At 29.0% G+C, this 18,589-nt stretch overlaps 3 protein-coding genes across 8 annotated transcripts in view; 1 reads left to right on the top strand and 2 right to left on the bottom strand.

The window, feature by feature from the left end:
* The window catches only part of LOC131843720 (2-oxoglutarate dehydrogenase complex component E1), a 34,786-nt gene extending 30,393 nt beyond the window's left edge, over positions 1-4,393 (bottom strand). For 4 of the 5 annotated variants that reach the window (XM_059192437.1, XM_059192440.1, XM_059192439.1 and 1 more), the window contains exons 1-3: positions 4,310-4,393; positions 2,063-2,189; positions 1,228-1,362 (exon numbers count right to left, since the gene is read on the bottom strand). In XM_059192437.1, coding sequence (XP_059048420.1) covers positions 1,228-1,362; positions 2,063-2,149 — 222 coding nt within the window. In that variant the 5' untranslated portion in view covers positions 2,150-2,189; positions 4,310-4,393. Of the gene's footprint in view, positions 1-1,227; positions 1,363-2,062; positions 2,190-4,089; positions 4,182-4,309 lie in introns of those variants that run through there. The other variant, XM_059192438.1, reaches the window with a different exon arrangement.
* A 708-nt stretch (positions 4,394-5,101) lies between these two features.
* On the top strand, positions 5,102-17,884 carry LOC131843657 (calcium uptake protein 1 homolog, mitochondrial). 2 transcript variants are annotated; one of them, XM_059192339.1, is made up of 10 exons: positions 5,102-5,497; positions 5,586-5,712; positions 7,175-7,334; positions 7,705-7,742; positions 9,154-9,268; positions 13,056-13,216; positions 13,654-13,789; positions 14,116-14,221; positions 15,304-15,521; positions 16,133-17,884. In XM_059192339.1, the coding sequence occupies exons 1-10, from the start codon at positions 5,253-5,255 to the stop codon at positions 16,285-16,287; spliced, it is 1,461 nt and encodes a 486-aa protein (XP_059048322.1). In that variant the 5' UTR covers positions 5,102-5,252; the 3' UTR covers positions 16,288-17,884. The 2 variants fall into 2 exon arrangements, with proteins under 2 accessions (XP_059048322.1, XP_059048320.1); XM_059192337.1 differs by lacking the exon at positions 7,175-7,334 and adding an exon at positions 6,219-6,378.
* LOC131843658 (carbohydrate sulfotransferase 11) lies at positions 9,923-11,968 on the bottom strand. The gene is made up of 3 exons (XM_059192340.1): positions 11,356-11,968; positions 10,706-10,961; positions 9,923-10,619 (listed from the first exon to the last, which is right to left on the bottom strand). The coding sequence occupies exons 1-3, from the start codon at positions 11,554-11,556 to the stop codon at positions 9,931-9,933; spliced, it is 1,146 nt and encodes a 381-aa protein (XP_059048323.1). The 5' UTR covers positions 11,557-11,968; the 3' UTR covers positions 9,923-9,930.
* Positions 17,885-18,589: the final 705 nt, after the last annotated feature.

The raw sequence follows: 18,589 nt of genomic DNA, 5'->3' as shown, positions 1-18,589 counted from the left end.
TTTTATTAAATTCAAATTAATTTGAACATTCAAAATAAGCATATTGTACTATGAAACCATTTAAAAATATATAAAAGTTAAAAATAATATACCGAAATAAACTTTGTACACAGTAATTTGTATTGTTTTCCACATGCCAAGTTGAAGAAATATAAACATAGGAATATTATTATGTTTATGAAGTCAACTGTACTTGAATTGAACATGAGAAACTGCGGTATAGGTTGGTAAAACAAATAATCTATTTGTGACGGCAACTATAGTTACGTTTACAATGCAATTATATGGATAACAATAGGAGACAAAATATAATTACATTATTCTATTTATTTTCATATCGAGGTCATTCTCTGATACTCATATTACTAGATTATAATAACTCAAGATAATTCAAAAGGCTGGTATCAGAAAACATATTGTATAAAACAATTATAATATGTTATGTATAATTATATATATATAACTAGAAAATATTTATGAATTTTGTACATACTACTAGCAAGTTTCTTGTTAATATGGTATTTTTATTAACAGCTATGTGTTAATTTGCTAGACAAGATTTTCAAGAATTCATTCATGAGCTATGGGGGCCAGTTACCATCAGCCTAAATATATGTTAGATTGGCAGCCACATTATATTCAAAACTGTATGGAAATTATATATCTATACATATAAATAAAATTGGAGTGTTTGTTTGTAATATTGAAATAACCGTTTTTTACTACATGCATATGAACATAAATACGGTACATACACCAAAATAAAATTTTTTGTCCGTCTGTCTGTCTGTTTGTTCCGGTTAATCTCTGAAATGGCTGGACCGACCTACTTTTATTATAGAAATTATTATTATTATATTATTTTTCTAAGTAAAAAGATACTTAGAAAAATAATCATCAATAAAAAAAACACGTAGGTATCTCTAATATATTATACACTAGCTGCACCCGCGACTTCGTCCGCGTGGAATTTAACTTTATTTTTCTAAAATATAAGAAGTTAAATTCCACGCGGACGAAGTCATGTACAGCTAATACATAGTAATTTCAAAATTCTGTCTATAATAAAATTAAAAGGTATTAATTGAGATAAAACCTACAACTCAGGGGAGCAGTGAGTCCACCCTCTCTGCTATTCTGTTATAGCCTTTATCGGTAAATTTATAGAATAAAAATGTGTTGTTATAAATATTAATATGGTTTACTAAAAATATTTTGTTTACTTACTGCATGCACAGAGTTAGGGTCCGAGAGCCATGAGTTGTACATGGTCTCCACATATGCTGAGCTGGAGCCATTGAGGAAGGGTTCAGCCGCTGTGGAACTTTTCCACCTATTGGCGGTTACTGCCACACCAGCATTCTAAATAACAAAGAAAAGGTGTATAAACAATATGTTTATTTACTACACACAAAAATAGTACCTGCCTATATAAAAAAATATCATACAGTAGTTTTAAGACATGATAATACTGTTATTGTTATTAATAATAATAACAATGTTTTTGTATAATACCATACCATAACATGTACCATACCATAGATATGACATAATATGCACAAAAAATAGGACCAAATTAAGAAACTTGATTGAGGCAGTCCATTGATTTATTTCTATCAATTTAAAAAAATGACAAATCTTTAGGCATTTTATGCTTAATGTCTTATAACATGTGGATGGACAAGAAAAAAAAGAAGATATTTAAAAAGGTCATAGAACACCTGGGCTACTGTACTTGATTGATATAGGCACTGATGGATAAGATAATAAAAACATCAATTTGGAATAACATGTAGGAAGATAAGTATACATGGTCAATGTTATCAGATGTAGACATACAGAGATAAAACACTCTTCTTAAAGAAATATCAATGTCACAGGGGCAGACTTTAAAGACTTTCAGTGGGTCTTAAAATTGAATAACTTCTATTGAAATGTCATATGAGCTGTAACTGTCTTAACTCATAAAATATGTATATTCCAGGTTATACTGTATCTAATTAATTAATTGTATTTGTAAAAACTAAAACAAAAAAAATTGCTTTCCCAACATTTTTATTACCTGTGGTTTGTTGAGGAGCCATGATGCGAATCTCTCACTATTTCCGACTTTATTTGACACCTGAAGTACAACCCGTGCACGATGCATATTTGCTCTTTTTCTGTGTCAGCACCCAAGCGTGTCAGGTCTAGTAACAAACAAATATTTTATTAGATGTAGTAATTAGAAGTCATATGTTTTTAGAAAACAGCATTACAATTTTAAAGAAATGTATCATATTAATAAGAGAATAGAGAAAGTCGCAAGCTGTGGGAACCTGGAATTATTGTCCCTATTATTTGAGTTAATGTTGTATATTGTTTTATATTTCATTGAATTTTGCACAGGCCTGAGATATCAGCATTTGCCTATATATTGGCATAAGCATAGCTTATTGAATGATACAGTGGCAACTCATTTCTAAATGTAATTTTTTTATGTGTACACATAATACATCTTTAGCATCCAGGCTGCTAGGACCAAACTTATAGACATGACATATGTAGTTTATGGACTACAGCTCTTATTATAATTTGGTAAATAATTCATGAAAAACAATAAACAATCTTTTTTCTGTGTCAACTGAAGTTTCTACTTAAATATATAATCAATTTCTAACAATATATAACTTTTGTATTTAGAGACTTATTCAGTTTCAAGTTGTATTGAAAAAAGACAGAGCTCTTAATCCCTTGCAAATTAAAAAAGAGTAACCTTAGGTAGGATGTTGGCATTGATAACAATAAAAAACCAATAATATATATTTAACATAACAATCATTGCAGACCACAAGCCGTACTATCCAAAACAGTTATGCCTGACCTGACCCTGAAAATATGTTTTGTTTTTGTCTTGTCTAAGATAAAGACTTTCAAAGATCAAACAAAAAGTAAAGTAATTTGAAATCGAACATGAAAAGGATTTGATCTACTCTTTGTAGGTAAACTGATATTGGTAATTTGGAATAACATTAAATACAGCAATTTCTGGCAAGTGGTAAATAATCATGATATTATAATAGTACTGATTGTTTATTGCTATATATTTATATTATTTTAGTTATAAGTGTATAAGGTGGCCCTAAACAGTGGTGTGTGTAATTATTTTTACCTATTTGGGCTGTCAACTAAAAATATTTAATTGTTTTAAACTAAAATAAATAAGAAAAAAATAATACATTAAAGTACTTAGATGCTGAATTACAGCTTTTAGTTCGATACACTAAATTAACTTCAATTCTCATGGTATTGAGTGTTGGTTCACACATGAAATTCTGTTAAAGTATGATAAGATTGGATCACTTTTAAGATTTATTATTATATAATATAATATTTTTTGATCCATTGCAAATAAATAAAACATTATTTTATATAACAAGATCATGGTTACACCTCAATTTTAGGTTTTAATGTTTAGTATTACCATCTGTATTATCTACACTAATTTGATAATGTATAAATCTGGCACCTCTTCAATTTTGCTTAGAAGGAATCTATTCTGGTACATGTCAATGTAGTTCAAGGTCACAGATCTATTAAAAATGTTAAATAAAATAAAAAAATTTACTAATGTAAATATTAGTTAAAACATTCAATTTTCATGTTATGAATTTTAATAGACCTCTTTACACATTATTAATTTTCATATAAAATTATCTATTTCAACTTGCATATCCATGTAAACTGTAATTAAATACACATGTAAAGAATTGACTTTGCTATACTATGCAATCCATAGTACATATTACCATTAAGAGTTTTATAACACTAAAATAATCATAATAGGGACATAGTACCATAATTTAGTATATGAAAGTAGAAAGTAATATGTCAATGCCCGAATCGATTGTAAAAATTTGAAAGGGAGAAAGATAAAAATATGTCAGGGCCTAATATAAAAATTACTTTCTAATGATACAATACACATAACGACCCGGGTAAAATTATATTAAATTAATTCTATATAATTTGTAATAATACTAGAATACATTACGTAAATTTCAATAGACTGGAAAATTTCTTTACTGAATTAAATACATTTTTACATACCTGTATATTAATCCTATAAATTTAGTCAACAATAAAAAATACTGATCAATACTGAAATCTCGTGATTGAATTCAAGGTTATGTAACTCACTTTTGTGGACAATACTTATACTAACGGTTGCACTATGTAACACTTAATACTACATTAATTCGCGTGAAATTCTATACTGAGGCGACTATTTCACCACATATTATTTTATCTCGAAGCATAAAATATTTACCTTTGACACTATTCAACCGAAAATCGAACGAGCGCCGTCAAACCAAATTTAATATAAAAAAAAAATAATGTAGCCAACTTCAATATCAAATTCTACTACCAATATCGAATAAATTTTAATCACAGAGGAACTAATTAGACCTTGATACTGTAGTTTTTTGGTTAAATATTTATATAATCAGTAATATATAGTATAAATAATGTTAATATATACTATTTGATTACAAATACTAGTAATCTTCATTTATTCTATTATATCCTGACATGAATTTATTTTGTACCTATTTATGATATGGATATTAAGAATAAATGATAGATTTATATTGATTAGAATTATTATAAAGTGAAATGACCATGATAATTGAAATATAACTTAAAATATATTTTCTTCTCTTTAGTCCACACTTTTGACAGAGTGGTGTGGTCGGAATTATAATAATAGTATCTCTTCATTGTCCACCTTGATAACAAACTATTACTATAATATGTTTTATTTCTAAAATCAATCATTATCAGTAATGAAGATTTATAGGTCATAATCTTAGATTTGAATTGAATTATGAAATATTTTTGTAAGTAGTCGAAAATTTACCATTACATGAATATACTCAACTCCTCGTTGTTTTTATATAATTCTATATTGTCTACGGATGTAATTGATTGTTATTCATAACCAAATTTAAAAACCGTATTTTCATGGTGAAAAATAGTGGATACATTCGTTTGGGTATCTGCAGTTCTCACTGACCTGTAACTGTCACTATGAAGTTTTGGAATGACAGTTCACGTCTGCATAAAAATAAAAACAAAATACATGTTCATTTTTAATTTTTTATATTTATCTACTTGTTTAATTTCCTTTAGAGTTCTCATTACTAATTAGCTAATAAATAATTCGCTATAGAAATTAATGCCAAAATATAAGTGACTTCGTAATTACTAACATGTATTGTATAACACATCGCCTTCTTCAATTACCTAGAGAAATTAATAACTTTAAAACATTTTCGTCTTTACAAAATACATATAGAATAGCTTTATTGACCTCATGTAAATCAAATAAAATTCATAGAAATTTTAGTAATGTGAGTGGACATCGCGATTCGGAAACTCTTCGCCGATATTCTTCTAAGTACATATGTTATGCAGTTCTTTTCAGCGCAATATCTTACACTTCTTACAAAATCTGGTAAAGAATATAAATTTTATATTAATTATCATTGATCATTGACTACATACTCCTGCATTTTTTATTTTTAAATCCATTTTGTCTTTAGGTTGAGGACCCATATATTGCCATCTATAACAGCAGCAGAAGAGATTACAGATTCAGATTCTGACAGCGAAGCTGATACAAAAAAGAAACGATACAGGAGAGAAAAGATTGGTTTTAGAGACAGAAAGGTAAGTTAATCGTCAGAAAATTGTGTTGTAATATTAATTTGGATAAAAGTTACTTAGTAATAAAAGTTAAAGCATAAAGATAATAATATATATTTTTTCATTCTTTATTAAGTATGTACTTAAAATTTTGTTAATTTTTTCAGAGACACAATTTTCTTTATTTTCACCTTTGCAGTTTACTGCAACACAATTATTAATATAGTCCCAGTGTGCATTGTAGTGAATATAAAAAATATTAATAAAATTATTTTGATTCTTATTAAGTATACATTTATAGAAAAACCAACTCATAAATCTTCTATCTATTCAATACTAACAAAGCTATATAATAATTAAAGATTATTTCAATATTTATTTTATTCTTATTTATTATTTATTTATTATTTAATATATTGTGATAATACAAAACAGTAAAATTTAAGATAGATTAAGATGAATAAATGCTATTTTTATTATTATTGTTATAATTTTATTTAATATTTGTTTCCTGATTTATTTTGACACAGATTATAGAGTACGAAAATCGTATGAGATCATATTCAACACCTGATAAAATATTTAGATATTTTGCAACGGTGAAATTATCTTTCGGAGACAACACTGAGGTTTTCATGACTCCTGATGACTTTTTAAGAGCTATTACACCTGGCATGAAACAACCTGATGGTATTATTATTATTTTTTTTCTATATTCATGCATACTGTTATGATAACACAATGATGGCATAATTGTGGTTTAAGTAATGATTTTACTTCTATTTGTTTATAGATGATAAATTAAAGCAACATAATAAACAATATTTATAATTACATAGATAATTATGTCACAAAAAGATATTATTCCATGTAATATTTGTAGAGGTATATAACTCGTTGAAAATTGTATATACAAGTTTCAGAGTATGGTGTCATGCCATTTTTCTATAAAAACAATAATAATAATGTCATGCACACTAATAAAACAAGACATTGTAACTGTAAAATAGAACTATAATAATTAGTAGAAAGTTACAATATTGCAACTAATGGATGCTATGTATTTTAATTATTATGAGATAGCATATGACCAAGGCTATCAATTGATTTAAGATTTGTTGCAATTACAGATGAGAATACTTTCCTTCATACTTTTTATGATATTATTTTTAGCAGTATAATTTTAGTTCTAAAACTTATTTTCTTCTTACATTATTTTTTTTCAATTTATATTATATATATAATTATATGACAATATATTACTACAACTATATTTGTCATATGACAAAAATAGTTTATTCTTAATTTTAATGCAAACAAAATACTTCAAGAAAATAGTTTTCTTTTATGAGGATATTTTTAATAGTAATAATTCCCATAATTTCTTTGTTTTTATACAATTGAAAACGAAATACCAGAAATTAGTTTTTTATAAGAACAATTTTTTTATGTACAAAATTCTTTTGTCTTTAATGCTGCTGGATAGATTATTGAATATGAAAATCGCATGCGTCAATATTCTACACCCGACAAAGTTTTTCGGTACTTTGCCACCCTCCAAGCACAGCACCATGATCAGCATGAAGTTTTCATGACACCTGATGATTTTCTACGTTCAATGACCCCTGGTGTAAAACAACCTGATGGTAATTTAAATCAAAATATTGATTACTTAATTGATTAATAAATTAGAATTATAATACGGAACAGTTTAAAATATTTTTTATATATTAGCATTCTTAATTTCCATAATGAGTGTATCTTAATTTCTGTGGTACCAATATTATACGAAATTTCTTGAGATTGTAAGTAGCTATGCGAGGATTATCTTCGGATTGTCTGCATAGAAATGTACAAAGCCTATATTGTCAAATCTCATAAATATATGTTTGTTTTTTAACATAAAAAAAAACATTAATGTGTATTAACTATTTTTTTATTCCAAACCAAAAAAAAGTATCCTGAATTATAATGAAACTTTTATGAGAGATTCTAAAGTAATAATTATATCAACAGGTTTGGGGCTTGACCAGTATCGAAGATATGACCCGAAGGTAAACTTAATTTATATCTATGTACAGCAATCATTCAAGTACCATAGGTCAACGAATTATATTTTATATCTCAAATGTAAAATGTATTTTATGTCAGAAGAGCACCATTTAGCTACATCTGATGGCTTATATTTTTCCAACTAATACTATAAACAAGAAAGTTTGTTTGGATGCTTGGATGAATGATGTTTGTTGCTCTTTCACGCAAAAACTACGTAACGGATTTTGAAGATACTTTACTTTAATACAGCTTATACATCTGACTAAAAAATACTGTGTAATTTCGCCGAAACGTAATGGCGAGGGTCAAGAAAGTTGAGTAAAATTGTTCAATCTTAGAATTACTCGTACCTTGATGTGCGTAGAATAACATTAGAGTTACACTAAGATAATGTATACCCGGATTATTTATCTTAAGTAATTCTAAGAATACCCTTTGATACGTTTATCTTTTTTTAAAGGGTTCCCCTTTATAGCCTGAATTGTGAATTATAAATATTATCAAATAACAATGTGTAATTTATTTTGCTAAATTAATTCATATCAAAATAAGTACTTCGATCGGTATTACTATTTAAAGTAAGTAGAAAAATTGTCCTTTGTGCTACGTAATTTATATTTTTAAATGTTATTTTTTCTCCTGTCAAAAAAATTTTTTTTAAAAAATCATAACTACTATGAAATAACCCTTAAAGCTTAATTTTAAATTACTATCAAACACTTTCGCACTGGCACCTTCCTTCAAGCCACTCACGCCACTTTCTTGTCTTTTCAGAACATCGATGAGGTACTGTCTATCTCTTCCTATATCTTTACTACTCTCAATTTGTAATACTTTTCTTTACTATGCACAATTTTTAAATTGGTTATCCCTTGTTCTTGTCGCTCAAACCACCTTCATTGGTACCAATTGCCTATATTAGAAAACACCATTAGATACTTTAATAAATGATGAAACCACAATCCACCGATGTGTAGTCTGCCTGATATTTATTGCAACATTTTTTGCTTTTAATCTTACTCAGTCTATTCCAGATTAATTTGAATTGTTTAGCTTAGAACTCCTTATTTTAACGCATTCATTTCATTGCATGGCCCTCTGAACTTTCTTTATTTTCTACCTCATAATTTCTTTGTCTTAAAATATTATGACGACGAATTTCATTAGCTTTTCTTGTTTCATTTACAATAGGGGATAGATAATTGTCTCCACAGCGCAACAAATGACCGCGCTACATTATTTCAAATTAGGTTTCATTCCAATAGTATTAAGTAAATTTTAGTTATGGGACTGACTACTTTTCATTAGATGGATCATGAATTAGCTTTGTTTGGGTGCGTAGATTTCTGTAGCTTGTTGTCTTAGAACTTATGGTTTAAAAAAATATATGATTTTATTTTATCTACGCAGAGCATCAGTCAGCGTCTCAACTTAGATCTTGATGAGGATTCAATTTTTTACAAACTCGGATCCTCGGGACTGATCACATTTAGTGATTACATCTTTCTTCTGACTGTGTTATCAAGTAAGTATTAAAAATTCAGTTATCATCTTTATTTCAACTTTTCCGTCATTCTCTATGAACTTTTTTTTTGTGTATGAAATGTCAAAACTGAGAACTATTCACCTAATGGAAAATTGTATACCGTCGTCTACACGAACATAAAGAGACCGCAGCCATCATATACCCGTGGATTATCATTCTTTAGGACATTTTATTATAAAAAACTGATACAGACCTACCTATATCCTGCAAATCCCTGCAGTGGTTTGTACACAGTCGTGTCGCCCTGTCACATCCTTAAGGTTAAGTAAATTGAACAGTACATCAAAAAGAACATATTTTTTCCAGTAATGACCTTCTGCCATACATTTTAATCATTATTATATCTCTAATTTAAAATAAGAATAAAAATAAATTAATATCAATAAATTAAATAATATCAAAGAACGTATAGTCGAATATATATAATTCGATAATATATAAGATATTAAAATAGTAGTATATATTAAAATTGTTGTTATTTTGATTTCAATCGTAATAAAGATATTGCTTATAAGTAAACAGGTTAACAATCGCCGAAAAATCATATAATATACATTCTTTGTGTACTATCTAGGAAATCAACAGTTGAAGCCACAATCAATGTTTTTTAATAATAAACTAGTCTATGTATAAGATAGAATTTATTTTCTTACATAACGTCTATAAACTTTCGGATCATATCCAAACATCTCAAAATCTATACCATATATTAACAACAAATCATTAAGCATTCGCTCATCCAGCTGACTGAAGTAACGTTTCATTAAGGCGGTTGTATTTTTTCCATCTTTAGATTTATTCATAACTGTTCGAAGTCGAGTCCTTCTATCGTTGACTTTACGTCCCAAGACGTGGCCCAGTCCAAGTTGCTGTATAACATACGCCGAATCTCTTGTTAAAGTCTCCACTTTAGAAATTACACTGAAATTAACTGCACACGGCGAGCAAAATTGATAATATGGTGCCCAGTGTTCATCAAAAGTAAATAATTTATCTCTATCCTTGAATTTTTTAGTCAAGTATGCTACGAATTCATAAAACGTAGGTCCAAAACTTTTTATCGGTCCGAAAAGTTTTGTTGCTTTTTCTCTATTTTCCGCTACTATTGCCCTTGCCAATTTCCTGTAATACGGCGGTGCAATGTTTTCCAATTTATCTCTGTAAGCTGACAACAGTCGAACAAAGGGTTCACGTACAACCAGAAGAGAAATGACACCCGGTGTGTTTACCGCATCTCGTAATTCCTCTTCACTAGGTCTTGGGAACTTTTTACGTGCTAACATAAGCGGTGTCTGTCGAGTACGTGCCAAAAACTTTTTTTCGTAACCACCTATAATAAAAGATAAGTACATATAAGATTGATTAAAATTTTGCTTTGTTCACACTTTGAACTATATGATATTATTACGTTCATACCTAATATGTTAAATTTATATAACCATGACGAACTTGCGGCCTTAAAAATATTGCACCAAACTAGATTATGAGCATGATCCACAAAAAACTCTTTGCTATTAATTGACTTAGATTTAATAGTTCTCTTTCGACAAACGTCTTGTACTCTTTCTGCTCGTTTCTCCAATTCCACTATCGTTGCATTATCGGGCTCTGTCCACTCTACGTTGTTCGGATACATCTCTGGTTCCTCGTCTCCTAAAACCGGACCCTGTAACTGAAAATGGCATAATATTTTTAAAATATTCTTCTAAATAGTAATCTTAATACACATGCATCTTATTTCAACAGCATTGAACTGCCAAATTGCCGTTGATAATTGCTCTTTAATCCGTACTAAGCCTCATTATATTTATTAATATTTTAATAGTTTTTTTTTTGTAAAACTCTTTAGGCACCTTGTAAAGGGTTTTAATATATTATAACCTTACATGTCGCAAAGGTAATATATCTATTCTAGTAATTTTTTTTAATAACCCTATCATGCTAAATGGATTTTGTTTATGTTTAGTACACAAATACAGCGTGCTGTGTCTTATTCATTAATACAGAGAACTATATTCGTACTTTATCTGTATTACACTATTGTTGTTTACGAATGAATTATTTACCAGCCACTTGGTGTAATTGTCAGGTACTATCGACCAGTCCCTCGCAACCGGTGCGGTGACATTGCTCTTGAATATTGTCATTTTCATGACCACCATATACAATGTCGCCCAAAATAGGAAAGTCACAGTCTTGGCTCCACATCTCAAGTAATGGAACGCTTTTGTTTTCATTTTCATACGCAACCGTTTCACAGATAACATTTTGCCGCGTCATGTGGTATGGATATTTAATTTAAATTTTATGAAGAAAAATAGATAACTTCGAGTTTGTTTATTATTATATGATAGAATATTGTTGAGATAACACCATGGTATAGATGAATGGATGTAGTTGCGATCGCATGCACGCAGCATCCGGCTGGGATGGGGAAGTCTGCACGGGGCATGAGCGAATGTAATGATTTTGTGATCCCGTCCGTACGAGACGTATCCCGATACTGAACTTGTTTTACATTTCACTGAAGTAGTCGATTGTTTACCGTTACTGGGATCACGCGTTGACTATTAAATGGATAATGAAGATTGATTTATGATATTTTGAGTATGTCTGTATGTATTTCCAATGTATCTATGTACAAAATATCTATGACCTACCTAACTACCTACTCCAATATATAAGCTACGCTTAGTTTGGAACTGAATATGTGTTTATACGTTTTATTTATTTATATGTCTATTCGTTGATATCTCAGCATATAAAAATAAATAAGTAAACATACTTTCAAGTAGACAAATTCCTGTTTGCTATCCTTAAGCAAGTACTAAACGGGTTTACATACTACGAAATATAATGTGTTCTATTTTAAACCTAATTACATAATGAGTGAATTTTCGGAAGTAAAAAATATATATTTTTTTAACGTGTTAAGGTTCTATTTACCAGTACAAATTAATATTTATCTAAAAATCAATGCTGCGGTTTTATGGCAGCAACTTAAACGTCATTTTGAACAACGTAAATAACGCATACCTACCTATTTTGTCCAATATGTAGCGTGCGTGTTTAGGAATTACCTATAGAGACATATAGTATACATAGATATAGTAAACAATTAGTAATTTAGCATCTTGTTTAAATGATCAGTCCAAATTAATCCGTCTTAATTGACATTAAGAATAAGTAGTAGTTTCTCGTACCGAGTCTGTACGTCCTTAATACACGCACGATATTTTGATTTTAACAGTATGTATGTATTTCTATTCTTCATGTAATCAAAAGTTCACTTCACTTGTCATATTGTTTAGCAGGATAGATCTGACCATGTTCTATTTTTATGTAGGGGACTATCAGAAGTAGATTGTAAACTAAGCTGTATTTCTGTTATAAGTTAAAAATAGGCAGTGAAATTACAGGATAATTGACATGACATCTTAGTAGTCTGTTATGGCAACGCATCAATGATATCACGAATATCATTAACGTGATCAGTATCCATAGTGCTGTTCATGTATACAGACAAAGATTATTGCTTACCATCAGGTGGGTCAATATCTTGTTTTACATTTCGTTTACATAAATAATTGAATTAGGCATAGTATCGATATTATCTTAGATTACGATACTAAGCTAATTCAATTGAATATTTGTTTTTATACTTTCAAACCTACTACTTTTTATGTCAATGAAATGGAAAACAAGCTCATGACCCACCTGATGATACAGTACCAGACTATATTAGTGATTAATTGATATATTGCAGCCTCTCGCCGTCACTTCGAAATCGCGTTTCGTATGTTTGACCTCAATGGCGACGGCGATGTAGACTGCGAAGAGTTTGAGAAGGTTGCAGCGCTTATTCGCCAACAAAGCAGCATCGGCTCTCGACACCGCGACCACGCTAACACCGGGAATACTTTTAAAGTACGTTTATTTTATATAACCAGAGTCATTCAAATATTATAGTATATTCAAATTCAAATTCAAAAATCATTTATTCATGTAGGACATTTTAGCCGCTTATGAACGTCAAGTTTTACATTATATATTTTTTCCCCTACCGTCCAGTTCGGTATATAGATCCAATTGAGAAGAACTGGCAAGAAACTCAATTGAAATACTTTTTTTTTTATAACATCGAAACATTAACGAAAATATGTTTATTTCAATAATTTATTTACAATAATTTCAATAAATTAAGTTGGTAATACCTACTACTGTACTGCAAAGCGCGTCATCCTTAAGGACGTAAATTTCATTCTTTCCACTACTCAAAAGTGGTATTTTATTAATTATTTTCTAACACATATACAGACAAGGCATACATTTGTAGAAATTCTGATCGTATTATATTATTACAGGGCATTAATTCTGCGCTGACCACTTATTTCTTTGGTCCCAAACTCAACGAGAAATTGACCATAGAGAAGTTTTTAGATTTTCAACAGCAATTGCAAAAGGAAATTTTATCGCTGGAATTCCAGAGAAAACAACCAGGTGTGTACTGTTTTAATCTTATTATAAAGAACACAATTGTTTGCTCAGTTTCTAATATAATTTTTGCTGAAGGTTGTGTAAGCACGAGTAATTAACGTGGATGAAGCAAAAGTTGCGTGTATGTATAGAATTCAATAATATACACTCGATTCATTTAATTGAGTCCCCTGTACGGCACTGTATAAATACTAAGAAATACAACAGTACCCAATAATTACCATGTCATAACCTACCTACGCTACAAATAATAGCTGACCAAGTACATAAACAGATATAACCATTTAGATGACTCTGTCTCCTTTTGTAAAGATTGCTTTGATTTTCAGATGAAAATGGACGTATTACGGAAGCAGATTTTGCTGAATTATTATTGGCATATGCAGGCTATCCCGCAAAAAAGAAAGCTAGAATGCTCAAACGAGTTAAAAAAGCGTGAGTACATTATTTATATTCGAATAACATTACATTCACAAGTAATTTTTTTTTACAATAGTAACTTATATTTTACTGACTAGAATTAGTCAGTACAGGGCAATAACTTAAATTGACCGACTTTATTGTCTATTATCCGTATTATATTATATACTAATAATATCTGTATTTTTATATCTAATATTTTAATAGTTATTTTTAAGCTCCGGTTAATAATATAAATAAAACTTTAATGCAAATAACACTGAACTAATACATATAAATTAATGATTATTTATTTAAGGTATATATTTTACAGTTATTATTATTATGCTAAATACAAGAAATTTGGTTTATGATATAATTGGTACTCAGAATTAATTAGTAGTAATATTTATAATTAATTTTAATTTTTTTATGTAATTGGAATAATCATCAAACTGACGGACCACCATCGTAAGTCGTATTATGGTAACTTGTATATATATATATATATATATATAAGTATGGCAACAGTACTATATACAACCAACTTTCAAAGCAAGTTTCTTGACGGCTGTAATAAGTGGGCCTGAGTAGACCCAGCCCTAGGCATACTACTTTTTACTTTTTAATTCGTTAAAATTTTATTAGTATTAATAAGGCTTTTATTACTTAGTTTAACAGATAAAAATTGTCTAAAAATGTCTTAGACCACATCATCACTAAACATCAGGTAAGATTACGGTCGAACGCGCTCAAATTTTAATATAAAAAAAACATAATTTTATTAACACCAAGTACTATCCTATTCAAATTTTACTCAAATGCCATAAAGAGTCACAGTGTCAATATTAACCATTATAACATGATGTTTTGTGTATAAATCCTAAAAATGAATTAAATAGATTCTTAGATCTTTCCTCCTGTATCCTAGATTCTTTACACAAACTTTGTGATTCACAAACCTTATTTTACAATTTCATACTTTGTCGACTTCCTACCCTTAACATTTGACGTAATTTATAGATGAGAGAGTTCTAATAGGGGTATTAGAACTCCTTAACAAAAATAGCAATGAGGTAATTAATGAAATTTGTATTTTGTACATATTTGTATTTCAGTTTCCGTGATCACGGCGTTGGTATAACAAAAGATGATTACCTCAAATTCTTCCACTTGCTGAATAATATAAACGACGTGGACACTGCTTTGACGTTCTACCACATTGCCGGCGCGTCCATCGACCAGCCGACGCTGCGACACGTTGCGAAGACAGTGGCACACGTGGACTTGGATCCACACGTCATCAATGTGGTATTCACCATATTCGACGAGAACAGTAAGTTCCAGTACAGCTATCATCTAAAATAGTATAACTCGAAATCTCTGTTTTCTTCTATGTTCCTCGTCTTCTTTCTTCTGTACAATACAACAAATTTTGATATTGGTTTCGTTTCTGTAATTTTGAGAATTTCTTCCTGAAGGTTTATTATATAATACATGCATATAATTATCTACCTTCGTTACATACACTGTAGACACGTGTAAAGCGCAGATTGGTTGCAAGTATAGTTAATAATATTTAACTGGCTTATGGATATATTAGACACATATATATTCATCTGCATATAGGTACGAAATAGATAGAGATAAAGACGTAATAGAGTCCATTTTTTACGTTATCATTTGCTACGTCCTCCTTAGCATTTAATTTCAATTAACATAATTCAGTTAAGATCAGCATGGACTCTGTGCGAGTACTGCAAGTGTATTTCTATTGATTTTGTATAAGATAGGTTCATACTTTTTTTATTTTTTAAGTTGTTTCTATATAAACAAAACTGCACTTTGTCATTAGGTATAAAAGCGTATTTTTTATTCGAGTCAGATAACTTACATGTGAATAGGCAAAATATTCAGGTGTAGTTAACTATTTTAATATTCTTACAGTGGATGGGCAACTAAGCAATAGAGAATTCGTAGCCGTTATGAAGAATCGACTCCTCCGCGGGTTGGAAAAACCGAAAGATACCGGTTTTGTGAAACTAATGCACTCACTCATCAAGTGTGCCCGGGATACAAAGCCAGCCATATTAGACTTCTAAAAAATGTTTTATTAGAGTAATAATAATTAAAACTTTAACACTGTAATCTATAAATCGAATATTATCTATTTTAATTGTTATATAATCTTTATGTATAAATTTCACTATTGTTATTACTTTTTATAATGATTATTATATGTTATTTTATGTATAACATAGTCAGTTATATATTAAGCTCTAACCTACTAATGTGTTAAATATTCTAATTTATACGCTTGGCTTCTCGCACGAATCAAACCGATTCGTTTCGTGCTTTTTCAGCAAAACTGTTACCTTTAAATTAATTACTATTGACCTTTATGCCTAAAATTACACGAGATTTATAGATTAATTCCTTTATGTACATTACATATGAAGGATTAATATCTAAAAAATATATTATATGACAAAAGTTGTTAATGCAACAAACACATTCTCACTTGTATTTTTTTCTTATTAATGTAGTTTTCTTTTGTAAAATAATGTTGTAGAAACATTATACGTAATACTGAAGAATATAATATACACTTATGATTTATATAACTTGTAAAATTTTCTTTGGGACTTCGCAATTTATTATTACGTTTAATAAATTTAAAGAGAAAAATTATATTAATATAATAAAATATCTTAAAAATAATAACTTTTCGTCTAAACATGTCACAAATATAAATTTATCTAAAGCAGACAACTTTTTAATAATTATTTTGATACAAGATAGATGAATCTACAAAATATGTATTTTATTGTTGCGAATATAATTACATCAGTTAATTTCTGGGTAATATAATGAAACAAATAAATATTCTAAGCCGAAACTATGAATAATAAAATAGCAAGAAATATGATTTTCATATAAAACATGTGCACTCATTAAATTATTAACTAACAACAAAACACTAACAGTTGCCAATCCAGTCAATAGCGTACTGGATATGAAACGTTTCATTTTTCTAAAATATAAGTAAAATTTCTCATTCTTCTAGTCAGGCAATTTTGTGATGAATTGTTTATTTTGTAAATGAATTGCGCATGCCGGCGCGTCTGTTAAAATGGTGCCGACAGACAAATACCACTTGTACCGTTATTATAAAAGCTTTTAAGTTTGTTTACTAGGGGTTTTTCTATAATTATAATAATGATTCATTTATAGAAGGTGCGAGGGTAACGGAAGGAGAATAGCAATGTAATGTTAATAATGAAATAACTATGACATTAATGCATTTCTTTTAAAAAGATGGATCCAATATAAAAATACTTTTCTCACATACCCTCCTTTCTCATTATATGATCTTATACATAAAATAATTAAAAACAAAATACATTTCATACGTAACAGAAGGAAAGATGTCCAATGCTTCGCCAGTCGGTGTACTTTAGAAACTTAATCCGATTCAATGATTTTGGTTTGCGCTTTTAGAATTTTTATTTAATCTTAAATAGAGTAAATGAAAATGTGAAAGACACGAACCAAATGAATGTGTAGCACTAGCAACGTATTAATTTTGTAATTTTAGAGTTCACTGAAAATAGAAATGGACATTGTTATGTAGGTATTTATTAAGCTTAGAAATTATTACGTTTCTAAAAAATAACATAAAACTTGAGTAGTATGAAATCGATATTGTAATTATACTGCAGAATAAAACCTCATTACTGTAAAAAATATATGCATATTTCTTATAGAAAATTGTCTACGAATACAAATGATGTATAATATAATATAATAATATATATTAAAACACATTTCGTATTGTTATGTTCATTCGTATATTTTAATATGTGTTGCCATGCTATGCTAATCTTAATGTCATCACAATAATAGATTTGCATATTAATAAGTAAATTTTAAAGTGTAAAGTGTGCTCTAGCTGTAATTGTATACGGTATGCGCAATTTTTGTTATTTTTATACTATAATTTTGCTGTAATATTAAAACGATTCTTCGAATACATTATGTTTAATCGAATTTTTATTTATTTTGAACTGAATATAGTTATAATAATATACCGCTACCCACGACTTTATATGTGCATGCTTGTGATACAATCTATTTTCACGCCATCTAAAGGTAATAAATTATTTATTATGAAGATTTTATTATGTAGATCTTAGTTTATGGAATATTACTAAGATTTCAGGAGGCTTCGGTGGTCCAGCGGTTTAGAACACCGCCTTACTTTAGATAGTTACGGGTTCAATTCCTCGCACAATACAAACGTTTGTATTCATGAATGTGATTGTTTGTATTGATCTGGATGTTATATAGGTATATATATATTACAAAAAATGTATTTAAGTATTTCTATGATGTTTGGTACAA

This window comes from Achroia grisella, unplaced genomic scaffold (genome assembly GCF_030625045.1).
Source record: "Achroia grisella isolate CSIRO2021 unplaced genomic scaffold, CSIRO_AGI_Agris_v1 utg327, whole genome shotgun sequence".
Taxonomy (NCBI): Eukaryota; Metazoa; Arthropoda; class Insecta; order Lepidoptera; family Pyralidae; genus Achroia; species Achroia grisella.
This window is presented reverse-complemented; position numbering and strand designations above follow the sequence as displayed.

Excerpts from the sequence above, each read along its gene's own strand:
- LOC131843657 (XM_059192339.1), top strand. The coding sequence starts at position 5,253 with ATGTATTGTATAACACATCGCCTTCTTCAATTACCTAGAGAAATTAAT. Across the intron at positions 7,335-7,704 it reads TGGTGTAAAACAACCTGATG|GTTTGGGGCTTGACCAGTAT; the intron begins GTAATTTAAATC and ends TTATATCAACAG. Across the intron at positions 13,217-13,653 it reads ACACCGGGAATACTTTTAAA|GGCATTAATTCTGCGCTGAC; the intron begins GTACGTTTATTT and ends ATATTATTACAG.
- LOC131843658 (XM_059192340.1), bottom strand. The coding sequence starts at position 11,556 with ATGTTATCTGTGAAACGGTTGCGTATGAAAATGAAAACAAAAGCGTTC. Across the intron at positions 10,962-11,355 it reads ACAATTACACCAAGTGGCTG|TTACAGGGTCCGGTTTTAGG; the intron begins GTAAATAATTCA and ends TGCCATTTTCAG. Across the intron at positions 10,620-10,705 it reads ATATAAATTTAACATATTAG|GTGGTTACGAAAAAAAGTTT; the intron begins GTATGAACGTAA and ends CTTTTATTATAG.